At 43.8% G+C, this 17,379-nt stretch overlaps 1 protein-coding gene and 1 long non-coding RNA gene across 3 annotated transcripts; one reads left to right on the top strand and one right to left on the bottom strand.

Moving 5' to 3' along the window:
- Nucleotides 1-565: 565 nt before the first annotated feature.
- On the bottom strand, nucleotides 566-9,118 carry LOC135520670 (uncharacterized). Its single transcript, XR_010452420.1, has 2 exons — nucleotides 9,029-9,118; nucleotides 566-1,213 (listed from the first exon to the last, which is right to left on the bottom strand). It is a non-coding gene; the product is annotated as an uncharacterized LOC135520670 (long non-coding RNA).
- On the top strand, nucleotides 8,498-16,508 carry LOC135520669 (cytohesin-2). 2 transcript variants are annotated; one of them, XM_064946389.1, is made up of 13 exons: nucleotides 8,498-8,675; nucleotides 9,778-9,895; nucleotides 10,211-10,361; nucleotides 10,790-10,856; nucleotides 11,034-11,152; nucleotides 11,243-11,323; nucleotides 11,485-11,597; nucleotides 11,674-11,822; nucleotides 12,123-12,235; nucleotides 13,299-13,377; nucleotides 13,512-13,583; nucleotides 13,670-13,824; nucleotides 13,940-16,508. In XM_064946389.1, exons 2-13 carry the CDS (start codon nucleotides 9,877-9,879, stop codon nucleotides 14,025-14,027), a joined length of 1,206 nt encoding a protein of 401 aa, XP_064802461.1. In that variant the 5' UTR covers nucleotides 8,498-8,675; nucleotides 9,778-9,876; the 3' UTR covers nucleotides 14,028-16,508. The 2 variants fall into 2 exon arrangements, with proteins under 2 accessions (XP_064802461.1, XP_064802460.1); XM_064946388.1 differs by lacking the exon at nucleotides 9,778-9,895 and having other exon boundaries at nucleotides 12,123-12,234; nucleotides 13,301-13,377.
- Nucleotides 16,509-17,379: the final 871 nt, after the last annotated feature.

Genomic DNA, 17,379 nt, shown 5'->3' with positions numbered 1-17,379 from the left:
TGGATTGCAAACACGTGACAGGGAGGGAACCTTGCCTTCTCACAATACAATAATTTCTGGATCACCAGGAAAAAGAATGCATTTCCCTTCCTTGACACTCATCCATGGTGTGGGCCTTTATAAAGACCATTGTCTCATCCTTTTGTGTTGGACATTTTGTCAGGCAAAAAACTATATTGGCATATGTTTTCCCTGGGTCCAAATTGTATTAGAATTTGGAGTTACTTGACACTCCAGAGTACATTACATAATCATGTAGCTGCCCATGTGATCTGCAGGTCTGCCCTGTGAGAGGTCACCTCTCCTGACCTTTTCTCAGTGATTATAAGGAAGTAAGTGCTGAACATTGTCCCTCACCTAATCATTAAAGGCCTAGTGCAGTCAACTTTCTTTTGTTGGTGTTTTACATATATTTCCACACTGAAGTTGAAATAATACTGTCAAAAAGTGGATGATGCCCTTTTAGTGAAAGAGCTGTTTGAAAATAATGCAACAAAAATTCAGCTTGTTTTGGTGGAATGGAGCTTTGGCCTTTCCATGGTGACATCACCATGTGGTAAATTAGTTAATAGACAAAATCAAACTTTATTTGTTACATGCACCGAATACAACAATTGTAAACCTTACTGTGAAATGCTTACTTACAAGCCCTTAACCAACAGTCAAATCAAATTGATTTATATAGCCCTTCTTACATCAGCTGATATCTCAAACTGCTGTACAGAAACCGAGCCTAAAACCCCAAACAGCAAGCAATACAGGTGTAGAAGCACGGTGGCTAGGAAAAACTCCCTAGAAAAGCCAAAACCTAGGAAGGAACCAGGCTATGAGGGGTGGCCAGTCCTCTTCTGGCTGTGCTGGTTGGAGATTATAACAGAACATGGCCAAGATGTTAAAATGTTCATAAATGACAAGCATGGACAAATAATAATAATCACGGTAGTTGTCAAGGGTGCAACAAGTCAGCACCTCAGGAGTAAATGTCAGTTGGCTTTTCATGGCCAATAATTAAGAGTATCTCTACCGCTCCTGCTGTCTCTAGAGAGTTGAAAACAGCAGGTCTGGGACAGGTAGCACGTCCGGTGAACAGGTCAAGGTTCCATAGCCGCAGGCAAAACAGTTGAAACTGGAGCAGCAGCACGGCTAGCCGGATTAGGGACAGCAAGAAGTTATCATGCCAGGTATGAGGCATGGTCCTGCGGCTCAGGTCCTCCTCCGAGAAAGAGAGAAATAGAGAGCATACTTAAATTCGCACAGGACACCGGATAAGACAGGAGAAGTACTCCCACAAAGATCTTGGCCGGGGCGCCAACCCAGACAGGAAGATCATGTCAGTGACTCAACCCACTCAAGTGACGCACCCTTCATAGGGACGGCATGAAAGAGCACCAGTAAGCCAATGACTCAGCCCCTGTAATAGGGTTAGAGGCAGAGAATCCCAGTGGAGAGAGGGAAACCAACCAGGCAGAGACAGCAAGGGCGGTTCGTTGCTCCAGAGCCTTTCCGTTCACTTTCACACTCCTGGGCCAGACTACACTCAATCATATGACCCACTGAAGAGATGAGTCTTTAGTAAAGACAAAGGTTGAGACCGAGTCTGCGTCTCTCACATGGGTAGGCATTCCATTCCATAAAATGGAGCTCTATAGGAGAAAGCCCTGCCTCCAGCTGTTTGCTTAGAAATTCTAGGGACAATTAGGAGGCCTGCGTCTTGTGACCGTAGCGTACGTGTAGGTATGTATGGCAGAACCAAATCGGAAATATATTTAGGAGCAAGCTCATGTAATGCTTTGTAGGTTAGCAGTAAAACCTCGAAATCAGCCCTTGCCTTAACAGGAAGCCAGTGAAGGGAGGCTAGCCCCTGTAGCTGTTACTCTAACTTCCGCGACGCATATAAGGCCCTGCCCCGCCCCCCTTTCGGAAAAGCTGACCACAACTCCATTTTGCTGATACCTGCCTACAGACAAAAGCTAAAAAAAGAAGCTCCCACGCTGAGGTCTGTCCAACGCTGGTCCGACCAAGCTGACTCCACACTCCAAGACTGCTTCCATCACGTGGACTGGGACATGTTTCGTATTGCGTCAAATAACAACATTGACGAATACGCTGATTCGGTGTGCGAGTTCATTAGAACGTGCGTTGAAGATGTCGTTCCCATAGCAACGATTAAAACATTCCCTAACCAGAAACCTTGGATTGATGGCAGCATTCGTGTGAAACAAAGCGCGAACCACTGCTTTCAATCAGGGCAAAGTGTCTGGTAACATGACTGAATACAAACAATGCAGCAATTCCCTCCGTAAGGCTATCAAACAAGCTAAGCGTCAGTACAGAGACAAAGTAGAATCCCAATTCAACGGCTCAGACACGAGGCATGTGGCAGGGTCTACAGTCAATCACGGACTACAGGAAGAAATCCAGCCCAGTCATGGACCAGGATGTCTTGCTCCCAGGCAGACTAAATAACTTTTTTGCCCGCTTTGAGGACAATACAGTGCCACTGACACTGCCTGCAACGGAAAAATGCGGTCTCTCCTTCACTGCAGCCGAGGTGAGTAAAACATTTAAACGTGTTAACCCTTGCAAGGCTGCAGGCCCAGACGGCATCCCCAGCCGCGCCCTCAGAGCATGCGCAGACCAGCTGGCTGGTGTGTTTACGGACATATTCAATCAATCCCTATACCAGTCTGCTGTTCCCACATGCTTCAAGAGGGCCACCATCGTTCCTGTTCCCAAGAAAGCTAAGGTAACTGAGCTAAACGACTACCGCCCCGTAGCACTCACTTCCGTCATCATGAAGTGCTTTGAGAGACTAGTCAAGGACCATATCACCTCCACCCTACCTGACTCCCTAGACCCACTCCAATTTGCTTACCGCTCAAATAGGTCCACAGACGATGCAATCTCAACCACACTGCACACTGCCCTAACCCATCTGGACAAGAGGAATACCTATGTGAGAATGCTGTTCATCGACTACAGCTTGGCATTCAACACCATAGTACCCTCCAAGCTCGTCATCAAGCTCGAGACCCTGGGTCTCGACCCCGCCCTGTGCAACTGGGTACTGGACTTCCTGACGGGCCGCCCCCAGGTGGTGAGGGTAGGTAACAACATCTCCTCCCCGCTGATCCTCAACACTGGGGCCCCACAAGGGTGCGTTCTGAGCCCTCTCCTGTACTCCCTGTTCACCCACGACTGCGTGGCCACGCACGCCTCCAACTCAATCATCAAGTTTGCGGACGACACAACAGTGGTAGGCTTGATTACCAACAACGACGAGACGGCCTACAGGGAAGAGGTGAGGGCCCTCGGAGTGTGGTGTCAGGAAAATAACCTCACACTCAACGTCAACAAAACTAAGGAGATGATTGTGGACTTCAGGAAACAGCAGAGGGAACACCCCCTATCCACATCGATGGAACAGTAGTGGAGAGAGTAGCAAGTTTTAAGTTCCTCGGCATACACATCACAGACAAACTGAATTGGTCCACTCACACAGACAGCATCGTGAAGAAGGCGCAGCAGCGCCTCTTCAACCTCAGGAGGCTGAAGAAATTCGGCTTGTCACCAAAAGCACTCACAAACTTCTACAGAGGCACAATCGAGAGCATCCTGGCGGGCTGTATCACCGCCTGGTACGGCAACTGCTCCGCCCTCAACCGTAAGGCTCTCCAGAGGGTAGTGAGGTCTGCACAACGCATCATCGGGGGCAAACTACCTGCCCTCCAGGACACCTACACCACCCGATGTTACAGGAAGGCCATAAAGATCATCAAGGACATCTACCACCCGAGCCACTGCCTGTTCACCCCGCTATCATCCAGAAGGTGAGGTCAGTACAGGTGCATCAAAGCTGGGACCAAGAGACTGAAAGACAGCTTCTATCTCAAGGCCATCAGACTGTTAAACAGCCACCACTAACATTGAGTGGCTGCTGCCTACACACTGACACAACTCCAGCCACTTTAATAATGGGAATTGATGGGAAATGTTGTAAATATATCACTAGCCACTTTAAACAATGCTACCTTATATAATGTTACTTACCCTACATTATTCATCTCATATGCATACCTATATACTGTACTCTATATCATCGACCGCATCCTTATGTAATACATGTATCACTAGCCACTTTAACTATGCCACTTTGTTTACATACTCATCTCACATGTATATACTGTACTCGATACCATCTACTGTATCTTGCCTATGCTGCTCTGTACCATCACTCATTCATATATCCTTATGTACATATTCTTTATCCCCTTACACTGTGTATAAGACAGTAGATTAGGAATTGTTAGTTAGATTACTTGTTGGTTATTACTGCATTGTCGGAACTAGAAGCACAAGCATTTCGCTACACTGGCATTAACATCTGCTAACCATGTGTATGTGACAAATAAAATTTGATTTGATTTGATTTAGCACTGGAGTAATAATCACATTTTTGGGTTGTAGTCAGGATTCTAGCAGCCGTATTTAACACTAACAAGTTTATTTAGTGCTTTATCCTGGTAGCCAGAAAGTAGAGGATTGCAGTAGTCTAACCTAGAAGTAACAAAAGCATGGCTTAATTTTTCTGCGTCATTTTTGGACAGAAAGTTTCAGATTTTTGTAATGTTACGTTGACGGGCAAAAGCTGTCCTTGAAACAGTCTTGATATGTTCGTCAAAAGAGAGATCAGGGTCCAGAGTAACGCTGAGGTCTTTCACAGTATTATTTGAGACAACTGTACAACCATCAAGATTAATTCAACAGAAGCTCTCTTTGTTTCTTGGGACCTAGAACAAGCATCTCCGTTTTTTCCGAGTTTAAAAGTATAAAGTTTGCAGCCATCCACTTCCTTATGTCTGAAACACAGGCTTCTAGCGAGGGCAATTTTGGGGCTTCACCATGTTTCATTGAAATGTACAGCTGTGTGTCATCCGCATAGCAGTGAAAGTTAACATTATGTTTTCGAATGACATCCCCAAGAGGTAAAATATATAGTGAAAACAATAGTGGTCCTAAAACGGAACCTTGAGGAACACTGAAATTTACAGTTGGTTTGTCAGAGGACAAACCATTCACAGAGACAAACTGATATCTTTCCGACAGATAAGATCTAAACCAGGCCAGAACTTGTCCGTGTAGACCAATTTGGGTTTCCAATCTCTCCAAAAGCATGTGCTGATCGATGGTATCAAAAGCAGCACTAAGGTCTAGGAGCACGAGGACAGATGCAGAGTCTCGGTCTGACGCCATTAAAAGGTAATTTACCACCTTCACAAGTGCAGTCTCAGTGCTATAATGGGGTCTAAAACCAGACTGAAGCATTTCGTATACATTGTTTGTCTTCAGGAAGGCAATGAGTTGCTGCGCAACAGCTTTTTCAAAAAAAATTGAGAGGAATGGAAGATTTGATATAGGCCAATAGTTTTTTATATTTTCTGGGTCAAGGTTTGGCTTTTTCAAGAGAGGCTTTATTACTGCCACTTTTAGTGAGTTTGGTACACATCCGGTGGATAAAGAGCTGTTTATTATGTTCAACATAGGAGGATCAAGCACAGGAAGCAGCTCTTTCAGTAGTTTAGTTGGAATAGGGTCCAGTATGCAGCTTGAATGTTTAGAGGCCATGATTATTTTCATCATTGTGTCAAGAGATATAGTACTAAAACCCTTGAGTGGCTCCCTTGATCCTAGGTCCTGGCAGAGTTGTGCAGACTCAGGACAACTGAGCTTTGGGGGAATACGCAGATTTAAAGAGGAGTCCGTAATTTGCTTTCTGATGATCATGAACTTTTCCTCAAAGAACTTCATGAATTGATTACTGCTGAAGTGAAAGCCATCCTCACTTGGGGAATGCTGCTTTTTAGTTAGCTTTGCGACAGTATCAAAGAGAAATTTCGGATTGTTCTTATTTTCCTCAATTAAGTTGGAAAAATATGATGATCGTGCAGCAGTGAGGGCTCTTCGATATTGCACGGTACTGTCTTTCCAAGCTAGTCGGAAGACATCCAGTTTGGTGTGGCACCATTTCCGTTCCAATTTTCTGGAAGCTTGCTTCAGAGCTCAGGTATTTTTTATATACCAGGGAGCTAGTTTCTTATCTTATTGAGTTCCTCAGTTAGGTTTCATGACTAGAAGCTATTTTGAGATGTGAGGTATCACGATCTCTTTCAATAATGGCAGGAATGGAGGAGGTCTTTATCCTAGTGAGATTGCTAAGGCGAACACCGCCATGTTTAGTTTTGCCCAACCTAGGTCGAGGCACAGACACGGTCTCAATGGGGATAGCTGAGCTGACTACATTGACTGTGCAAGTGGCAGACTCCACTAAGCTAACAGCCTGCTGCCTGGCCTGCACCCTATTTCATTGTGGAGCTAGAGGAGTTAGAGCCCTGTCTATGTTGGTAGATAAGATGAGAGTTCAAGAAAGAATTAAGAAAATATTTACCAAATAAACAAAAGTAAAAAAATTAAATAACACAAAATAACAACAAGGCTATATACAGGTGGTCCTGGTACCGAGTCCATGTGCGGGGGTACAGGTTAGTTGAGGTATTTTGTACATGTAGGGAGGGGTGAAGTGACTTTGCATTGATAATAAACAGCGAGAAGCAACAGTGTACAAACCAATTGGAGGGGGTCAGAGCTTTGAGGATCTGGAGACCCATGCCAAATCTTTTCAGTCTCGTGAGGGGGAAAAAGTGTTGTTGTGCCCTCTTCACAACTGTCTTGGTGTGTTTGGACCATGATAGTTTGTTGGTGATGTGGACACCAAGGAACTTGAAACTCTCGACCCGCTCCACTACAGCCCCATTGATGTTAATGGGGGCCTATTCGGCCCGCCCTTTCCTTTTCCACGATCAGCTCCTTTGTCTTGCTCACATTGAGGGAGAGGCTGTTGTCCTAGCCCCACACTGCCAGGTCTCTGACTTCCTTATGGGCTGTCTCATCGTTGTCGGTGATCAGGCCTACCACTGTTGTGTCGTCAGCAAACTTAATGGTGTTGGAGTCGTGCTTGGCCACGCAGTCGTGGGTGAACAGGGAGTACAGGAGGGGACTAAGTACACACCCCTGAGGGGCCCCAGTGTTGAGGATCAATGTGGCAGAGGGAGATGTTTAGTCCCAGGGTCCTTAGCTTAGTGAGCACTATGGTGTTGAACACTGTAGTCAATGAACAGCATTCTCAAATAGGTGTTCCTTTTGTCCAGGTGGGAAAGGGCAGTGTGGAGTGCAATTGGGGCGGTATGCGAATTGGAGGTCTTGGGTATCCGGGAGGATGCTGTTGATGTGAGGTATGAACACCTTTTAAAAGCACTTCATGGCTACAAACGTGGGTGCTTCGGGGTGGTAATCATTTAGGCAGGTTACCTTCGCTTCCTGGGCACAGGGACTTTGGTGGTTGCTTGAAACATGTAGGTATTACAGACTCGGTCAGGGAGAGGTTGAAAATATCAGTGAAGAGACTTGCCAGTTGGTCTGCGCATGCTTTGAGTACACGTCCTACTAATCCGTCTGGCCCCGTGGCTTTGTGAATGTTGACCTGTTTAAAGGTCTTGCTCACATCGGCTATCGTGAGCGTTATCATACAGTCGTCCAGAACAGCTAGTGCTCTCGTGCTTGCTTCAGTGTTGCTTGCCTCGAAGCAAGCATAAAAGGCATTTAGCTCATCTGGTAGTCTTGCGTCACTGGGCAGCTCGCGTCTGGGTTTACCTTTGTAGTCTGTAATAGTTTTCAAGTCTTGCAACATCCGACGAGCGTCAGAGCCGATGTAGAAGGATTCAAGCTTAACAAGAGAGTTAAACTATTTTGCCAATAACAGCAAGTTTTTTTTTATCCTCCCCACTCAGACCACTCCCAGACAGTCCAAGCAAAATTTGTTTGTGAAATTACTCTTTGCTAAAAAAGTTATTTTAGTTTGTTTTCAATTAAAATGAACAAAAATAATCACAGTAAGGTACTTAATATACTAATCTCATATGTATATACTGTATTCTATTCTACTATATTTTAGTCAATGCCACTCCGACATTGCTCAATCAAATATTTATTTATTAATTTCATTATTTTACTTTAAGATGTGTGTATTGTTATGAATTGTTAGATACAACTGCACTGTTGGAGGAGCTAGGAACACAAGTATTTCGCTACACCCGCAATAAAATCTGCTACAAATGTGTATGTGACCAATAAAATTTGATTTTCCTTATATTATTACCCAGGAATGATTTGATAGAGATTTTTTTAAACGGCTGCATTGAACCTTTAATTAAAAAACAAAAACATACAGTGACTCATTTTCCAGGCAGTTATTGGGAAAGAAACCAAGTTCTATTATATTGGCCATAACAACCTCAGATGTTTGTGTCACATATGAAAGTGGCTTGCTATCAGTGTCTTTGGTTGTGTGGCTTCTTTCTGGGTTCAGAAGTTCCTTACAAAAATGGCCGAAAGGGAGGACGTGTTTATTTAAAACAAAAAGTTAGCGTCACTTCCTGTACCACCACCTCCTTTGTCTGTGCCCCAGGTTTCGTACGCAAGGCTGGTTATTTATTTATTTCCTTTTTATTTGGAGGATATATTTTCATATATCCATTACTTTTTCATTTATTGAATGACAGTCGACTCTGAAATATTTATGCCTAAAAGCAAAGCGCCAAAAATGGATGACCTGGACTACAGTAAGTATCACTACGCTAACGCTTCGCTTATAATAACACTCAGCTAGCCAGGTAGTTGTAACAGCAGGCATTTCACTACACAATTAGAGCACAGTTGTCACTAAACAATATTAACGTTGTATGCATTATAATGTACTGCATGTTTCTCATATGAGAGTCCCATATAACCGCAGTCGACGTAAGCTAATAATACAGTACTGGCTAACGTTAACTCGCTAGTTAGCTAGCTAGCTAACTCTTTAGGCTTACTGGGTAACTAGTTGTAGCTAACTACTTATTGTAGTTTGACCACTCATCCAAATAGCTAGCTAACATTCATTACAGTATTGGTTACTATTTCACGTTAAACTTACCCACTGTCCGTCAAGAATCAAAACATTGAATAACCTAGCTTGCTCGTTAGTTATTCACCTCATTCTGAGGGGCGGGGTAACGGGGTTGTTGTTGACTTACAGATGTCATTTAGCATCCTAAACACATGAACCCCATCGTGGCACTATAGTGGCTGGTCACTCTACCGAGGTAGTACTGTGGTTTGCAGCGATACTGCCGCCTCTATTTTTTAACTCCTGACCTGATACAACTAATTAGATAGTGGCTTGATAATTCGTCTAAACAGGTGTGTTAGTGCTGTGTTAGAAAAAAAATCTATCCTCTGAGCGAAGAAGCTACAAAAATCAGTGCAGCACTGATAACACGCCTAATCCATTTACTTACTTTAGTTGAAAACATCTGAGGATTGACAGTAATTAGAGAGAAGTGTCATTTGGAATTAATACTTTTTTTTTTTTTGCAAATTGTCCTGCATAGTTCACATATTCGGAAAGGGAGGACGTGTAAACATATTTTTTTATGTAGATCTTATCTCTGTCCCCAACTAGTATTTGTCATGTCTAACCACTCCCGCTGTCACATTAGAGATTGTCAGGATTCCATGGAATGTTTCAGAGTGAAAGCCCTGCAGCCAGTGTTTTGGCTTATTTGATTTTAAACTTTGTTTTTCCTCTTATCTACAGTACTTCTGTTCTGTGTTGATAGGCTACTTCTGTGTAATACTAGTTGGTGTTCTGACCTCTGTGAACTGTTCTTTATCAATGAATAGGCTGTAAGGTTGAGTGCTCCAGTATATCAAGGCTGCAATGAGACGCCCGTCATCAACCGCCTGATTTTCCACACATTTCCATTTGACTAGACAACCAAAATGGAGGAATTAGGTACAGGTCAGTGAGTGGAGAAACTAGCAAGAATAGAGAGGGGAAATTGAATAACTGTTTGAAAAATGGGATTGGATATGACTAGTTTTGTAAAACACAGCTTTTACTCAAACTTCTTATTGTTTTCAGTAAGAAACTTAAAGCATCTTGGAAATGCACAGTAGCAAACAGACTTTGAATACTGTCCTATTTCAGGTCAATTTTAACTTAGTTCTCTCTGTCCCCACCATTTTCCCATTCTCTCCCATTTCCATGCTCCCTGTTTTTCTATCCCCATCCATCTTTTATTCTCTCATCCCTCTTCTCCCTCCTTCCCTACAGTCCCGGTAGACCTGAGTCCAGAGGAGCGCTCTGAGCTGGAGGACATCCGTCGGAGGAAGGGAGCTCTGCTGCAGGAGATCCAGAGGCTCAGAGACGAGCTCAGAGAGGCCATCATAGAGGTGGAGGGACTGGAGACCAGCACAGAGGGCAGGTGAGAAAAACATACAGATGGTCCCCAGAATATATCAGTTCCATTATTCAGTTTGTAGCATAGTCCCTCCCCCCTGGTGTATCTGAAGTTGAATTATAATGGGATGATTAGAGAGAGTCCATGTGACAGCCGTGTTTCCCAAAATAACTTCCTATGCATTCAGGTTAACTCTGTTTTTACTCAATATTGCATCTATGGCAACTTCACTTTTAAGTTTATGTAAAAAATGATAGCATCCTATTGGCTTCTTCGACTGTTCTCCCCTCCCCGGCAACTTCCCCAGGTCATAGCTGCAAATGAGATTGTGTTTTCAGTCAATGTAGCATTTCTAAGAGCTACTTTAGTGTGACTTCCCTCTAACTGTATGTATAATTGATGAAGAGGTATTGTGTTGAATGAGATTCACTCCTTGTCTTTCCTCCCTGCAGTAAAACTTTACAGAAGAACAGGCATGTGGCCATGGGAAGGAAGAAGTTTAACATGGACCCCAAAAAGGTGAAAAGGGGACATGGAATGGATACATCAATCTGATCAGCTTTACTCTACACCCCCCTCCCACCACAACCCCTCTCTTTCACCACAACCCCTCTCCTGTCTGTCTTCTCATCAATCTCTTGAAGCGTTTACTCTCTTTTGATTGTAGTTTGTATGTCTGTGTGTCTGTCTGTGTAGGGTATTGTGTTCCTGGTGGAGAATGAGTTGCTCAGACACACTCAAGAGGATGTTGCCCAGTTCCTGTACAAAGGAGAGGGACTCAACAAGACTGCTATAGGAGACTACCTGGGAGAGAGGTAACCATTCCCTCTCTCTACCTTGCTATTGTCTTTGTTATTGTTGGGCTGAACAGCATCAGAAGTCTACGTTCCTCTTCTCTCCTGTAGGGAGGACTTTAATCTCAAGGTTCTGCAGGCGTTTGTTGACCTTCATGAGTTCACTGATCTCAACCTGGTCCAGGCTCTCAGGTAAGCTGGGGTGTCCTCTAAGATAAGCTCTGACATTTTATAAAAAACTACATCATTTTCAAATTGTAGAGGATAAAAACACTACATCAGCATCTTTGTTACCATGACTGCCAGTGCTCTCTCTGACCTTTTGACCTCTGACCTTTGTGTGAAACCTGCAGGCAGTTCCTGTGGAGTTTCCGTCTGCCTGGCGAGGCTCAGAAGATTGACAGGATGATGGAGGCCTTTGCCCAGAGATACTGTCACTGCAACCCTGGGGTCTTCCAGAGCACTGGTACACACACTTACCGTTGTTACAACACAGAGGTCTACTAGCCACTTCTCATCCTATGGTTCCGCTCTCTCCTCAGATACGTGCTATGTGCTGTCGTTTGCTATCATCATGCTGAACACCAGCCTCCACAACCCCAACGTGAGAGACAAGCCTGGATTGGACCGCTTCATCTCCATGAACAGAGGCATCAACGAGGGTGGAGACCTGCCAGAGGACCTGCTCCGAGTGAGTAAGGGAGGGGAACATAGGAGCTATGGGGAGGGGCTAGGGGAGTTTCTGTGGAAGTGAGGTGTCGTTGACTGAGTGATTGTTCATCTTTTTTCATCAGTTTGGAGGGGTTCAGTGGAATGAAGCTCTCGTTCAGATAAAATATCAGTGTGTTATAGTGAATCTCCCTGCTGTTAGTCTCTCCTCAATGGAAAGGAAAGGTGAATACCAGTTGTACAACGGAATGCATTCAAATGAAATCTGTCTTTCGCATTTAACCCAACTTCTCTGAATGTCTCTTGTCTCTGTCTACCACAGAATCTTTATGACAGCATCAAGAACGAGCCCTTCAAGATCCCTGAGGATGATGGGAACGACCTGACACACACCTTCTTCAACCCCGACAGAGAGGGCTGGCTCCTCAAACTAGGTGAGTTGGCCGTGGCGACGCCGGGTGGTGGGGGGGGGGTACTGCGGCTTCTCTCTGCTGATCACCTCAAGGTAGTTTCAAAACCAAATATGGATTATTTGGATGGCTTAAAAATATATTAACATTCTGTAATGTCTGTAACGGTCCTGATCAGCCCCAGGGTTTTTGGATAGTGAGCGTAACCTTGTGTGCTCTCTCTCCTAAGGCTTTGTGCTGTTATGTGCCTGCTTCCTTCTCTCAAGTTTACACTAAAGATAATGATACACCGCCAATGTTCTGAGGCAATATTGCCAGACTTGTTGTCCAGCAATGTTGCCTAAAACATCGTCCATGTATTATGATCTCAAGACTGCCATTGCATGATGGGTAAATAGACAGAATTGTCCACACTGAGGGAGCTGCCCTTGGATTCTCATATAAGATCAGTTTGTGTTTTCTCCGCTATGTTAAGATTAGGATTGGGGCACAGTAAACTGATCCTAGATATGTGTCTATGAGCGACTTCTACATGGAGCTTCCCTCAGTACCTCACCCTCTTGCATCATGGCAGTCTGAACCGTCTCCTCTCGCATGGTGGGGTCTGTGATCTGTTTGTCACTAATATCTCTGCCGTCTTCTCCCTCCCTCCCTCCCCCAAAACCTCTGGTCCCTGTTGTCTCTGCTTCTCCCTGTGATTTCCACACTCTGCTGCTGCCGCTTGTTTCTCAGGAGGTATGTACTGGGAGAATGGGTCCATGAGAAACAATATCATTCTTATGGAACCAAAATGGCCAACAGGCATATAGAAGAAAAGTTATTGTCCACATATGCCTTTTGACAGACATCAGATGTCACATATTACCGTGTGAGATGAATTGACATACAAAGGCACAGTAACATTGGACATGTAAGGCTATACAAGCTGTCTGAATAACTGTAATATACTGAAGGTGTTGTGTAGTAATGGAATATTTGCTTCAGTATGTGGAGCAGTCAAGTGGAATGAGTTTCTCCAGTCCAGTGGGGATTCTGCTGACCTCCAGATACCACCCTGTCTCATGCCTCTATTGGTCTGTTCGTATTTCAGGAGGACGGGTGAAGACCTGGAAAAGAAGATGGTTCATTCTCACAGACAACTGCCTTTACTACTTTGAGTATACTACAGTGAGTCAACATTATAGCTGCCAAAGTGCCACTGTAGAGCAATGTGAAATGTAATCCGGCAAAGAGCTATGTAACAGAACATTGTAACGTGGATCAGTGTTCTGTACTACAGTGTGGATAATGTGTGTGTTCAGGATAAGGAGCCCAGAGGTATCATTCCCCTAGAGAACCTGAGTATCCGGGAGGTTGAAGACCCCAGGAAACCTGTGAGTTTGTTATCAATACATTTAGAATGTCAACATAGGACATTATCACTGCACCATTTCTCCTGACTCCCGCTCTTCCCTCCCAGAACTGCTTTGAGCTGTACATCCCCAACAACCGTGGTCAGCTGATCAAGGCCTGTAAGACGGAGGCAGACGGCAGAGTGGTGGAGGGGAACCACAACGTGTACCGCATCTCTGCCCCCACACCTGAGGAGAAAGACGAATGGATCCACCACATCAAGTGCGTAGGGAGGCAGGCAGGCAGGCATGAAGGGAGAGTAGGGTGTATGGATGGATACATTTCAGAAATGCATCAGACCATTCTTCTATTCTGTTTCTTCCATCCCTCTCTCCAGCTCTGCGGTCAGCGTAGACCCCTTCTATGAGATGCTGGCTGCCAGGAAGAAACGCATATCGTTAAAGAAGAATGAGGAACAGCCGTAGAACATTCCTTCTACATCTCTCATTCCAACATGGGACACAAGCCTTTCTCTCCTCCCTAGATTAATTTCATTCCTCACTTTTTTCCCATCTTTCTTTCTTTCTTTCTTTGTGAGGAGGACTTGTTGCTATCCTGTTTAAGAGACTGGCCAGCACAAACCGGCAGTTCAGGAGTTCACCACTCATTCACTACTGTCTGCTGCTGCTAGAGGCTGCTCTGTACGCTACCACACTACAAAGTGTCCACTACTACCCTATATACTACAGTTAGTTCACTCACTCAAAGCCTCCTTCTTGTCACTACACCTCTCCTTCCTTCTTTTCCGTGAAGTTGAAGTGAACTGTGAAATAAATGTGTTTTATTCAGGGTAGCAAGCAGGGCCGCTGAACCTTCCATCACAAACAGGCTGCAACTCATCAGTCTGAAGTGACTTCCTCTCCATCTGTAACTGATCTAACATTGGGGCAACGGACCAGTTCTAACCGGTCACTGTGTGAAGGACAGAATGCCCGGCGGCTGAGGAAGCCACTTTAACCTGTTAAGATGCAGCCCTAGTTGTCTGCTGTGCTTTATTCTAACATCTTGGCTCCAGGTTAGCATGTCTATATCAGCATTATCAAAGTCCCACTTTAATACTTTAGCCTCTATGAATGAGATGACGCTGGTCCTTACGGCTTAGCCTTAGACCATAAAAATGTCATTCTCATGTTAAATTTGTTATGATCAACCATCCATTGGAAATGTTCCTAGAAAAACTGACCAATAAGGCAACAATTGAGCAGTGAACACTAAAAGACGACGACTCTTGTCAATGACCACTGGCGTTTCCTTCACAAGACTGTTAATAAACTCCCTCATACAGACACGTAAACTGTTAAACCCAACTCTATAATACGCTACAGTGGGTTTTAAGAAGTTACAACGGCAGCTTATTACAATGTATACTTCATTTTTTTGTAAATACTTGTTAGAATATTGTTTACAACACATAGATTTAATTTATTGTTTATTTTGTTTGTTACATCTTTTGTTTTGTAAGAGCTACTGTAGAACTGCATGTGGAGATGAGGGTTAATCCTCCATACACACAGATGGACCAGACTCGTGTTAGTGTTGGGTACATTTGAGAAAGATTGTTATTGTTCCCTGTTGACACAATAGAATCAACCTCCAATTGGAACATTTAGATTATTCAAGACAGGAGAGTGATGACATCACAAAACATTTAGGATAGAAATGTCTAATATAGAACAGGCATGGTTCTATGCGGTATGGAACAGGGAATCCTGTCATTTCTATACCTTCTATTTCTATCTGTACTGTTGATAATGTTGCACCATCCTGAAGGAACCTCTTACCCTCTAAGAGCCTGAATGAATGAGGCTCACTGAAGCACAAACGTGTCCCAGATGCCTGTAATGGCTTTCTTTCCACCATAACCATCATGGATATATGAAAGGGCTGGATAGGTGTCCTTCATAATACTGATGCCCATCCAATCCTGTCAGATCTGTGACCTAAAAGGAAAGCAAGCTATGGGGGGTTATTGGGACATCACCCTATGATAAGTCTGAAATGACCTGTCTATTATGAGAACTGAAAGGATGGTTCTGAGGTTGAATCATCAGTCAAGCCAGGAAAAGGCATCAGATTCCTCTTCATGTGATTGAATTGAAAAGGACAACAAACATGGAGCACTAATATATCTTTCAATATTATGTAATTGCTGAAATATTCAAATGTATTAAATGAATAACAATGTTAAGGATACATGTCTAATGATACATTATGCCCGAATTGACTCGTAGATATTTGCATTAGTTGTTTTTCATTGGATTAACATTTCATTAGAATGAATATGGAAAATCCAGAATTAGGATTGTCCTGCATCATCCTCACGGGTTGTGATGAAGGCTTTACAAATCCATATTTTGATCACTTCCAGCTCTGATAACTAAACTACAGAAGTTTTACTCTAAATGTTGTTCACATAGGAAAGTCTATGTACAAAAAAAAAATATCTCTTAGTCTTCTCTAGTTATTCTCTGAGTGTTTGGTGTGACAGACACACAGCAGCGAGCCAACCTACAGGCAGGGCTGCTGTACACTACACGACACTGAAACACAGTAGACCTGTCTGGGTATTCTTGAAGTGCAAAGTTGCCAAAATGGAGTTGGGACGTCACACTGTTCCAACTCAACAAAGAGACAGACTTTTGTGAGAAAGGACACTAATGAATACTTCTGTCCCCCAGACCCCAACACCACTACTTCTGTCCCCCAGACCCCAACACCACTACTTCTGTCCCCCAGACCCCAACACCACTACCTGGGATAGTGTTTGATTTAGTATTTATTTATTTTTGTTTTACAGCAATGTAAAGATGGATAGGTCATCTGTGCTATATGTAGCTTAAACAAAACCACGGTACACGGGTGCCACTCAACTGTTGTGAAACAATAAAACGTGAACTGAGACAATACTCCTGTGTGTTTGAGTGATTATTATTAGACTTAGTTTACAGATGTCTGCAGATCAAATTCTAAATGTTTTTATTACAGTGAACATTATTCCCCAGACCTTTTTTCCATTGTGACTAGGGTTGCAAAATTCTGGAAACTTTCAATAAATTCCCTGGTTTTCCTGAAATTCTGGTTGGAGATTTCCCAGAATAAGCAGGAAATCCAACCAGGATTTGTGGAAAACCAAGGAATTTATTGAAAATTCCTGTAGTTTTGCAACCCTAATTGTTACCCACTTATAGCCCAAGTGTTTGCGTGACCCATAGAGAATAACTAAGGCCCCAAAGGTCGATTTAGCATGGGTGGCACCATTGAGGACTTTTACCATTTTGATGTAGTCAACTGGGTGGGTCTTTCTATGGGTTAAGGAAGGATCACATGATTCCATCTGGGTAATCAGGTGGGATCAGCCAATGAATTATACTTGTGAGCAAATATTCCATAACTGCAGGTGACAGCAGAAGAAAATGGACTGCTTCAAAATGGAGATGGCTTCAATGGCCCTGTCCATGCTCTCACAGACGTCGTAATGGGACAGATTCAATGATGCGAGGTTGATCTAAATCTATGGTGTGACCCACCAAATATAGACAACCCTACAACCCAGACCAAATCCGGCCATGGTCCAATTGGGTCTTGATCCACCGTTTAGGAATCAGTGACTGGCACAGTCTGGCCTATCTCCTGAGTGATGCTGGTACTCAAAGGAGATTCCATGTTCCAACAAGGAAGGGCAGGAAGAGACATTAGGGCACTTGTCAAAATCATTGTGTCTGTGGGTTGTCACTCCTCTCGTGTACTTGATTGATGAATTAAGGTCACTAATTAGTA

Source organism: Oncorhynchus masou, chromosome 29 (assembly GCF_036934945.1).
Source record: "Oncorhynchus masou masou isolate Uvic2021 chromosome 29, UVic_Omas_1.1, whole genome shotgun sequence".
NCBI classification, from domain to species: domain Eukaryota; kingdom Metazoa; phylum Chordata; class Actinopteri; order Salmoniformes; family Salmonidae; genus Oncorhynchus; species Oncorhynchus masou.
The sequence above is the reverse complement of the archived record's forward strand: the minus strand, read 5'-3'. Positions and strand labels throughout refer to the sequence as shown.

What these genes read in the sequence shown, in the direction of transcription:
- LOC135520669 (XM_064946388.1), top strand. Translation starts at nt 8,609, where the DNA reads ATGACAGTCGACTCTGAAATATTTATGCCTAAAAGCAAAGCGCCAAAA. An exon ending in GAGACCAGCACAGAGGGCAG is followed by an intron (nt 10,362 to 10,789) that starts GTGAGAAAAACA and finishes TCCTCCCTGCAG; the next exon opens with TAAAACTTTACAGAAGAACA. An exon ending in GGGCTGGCTCCTCAAACTAG is followed by an intron (nt 12,235 to 13,300) that starts GTGAGTTGGCCG and finishes TTCGTATTTCAG; the next exon opens with GAGGACGGGTGAAGACCTGG.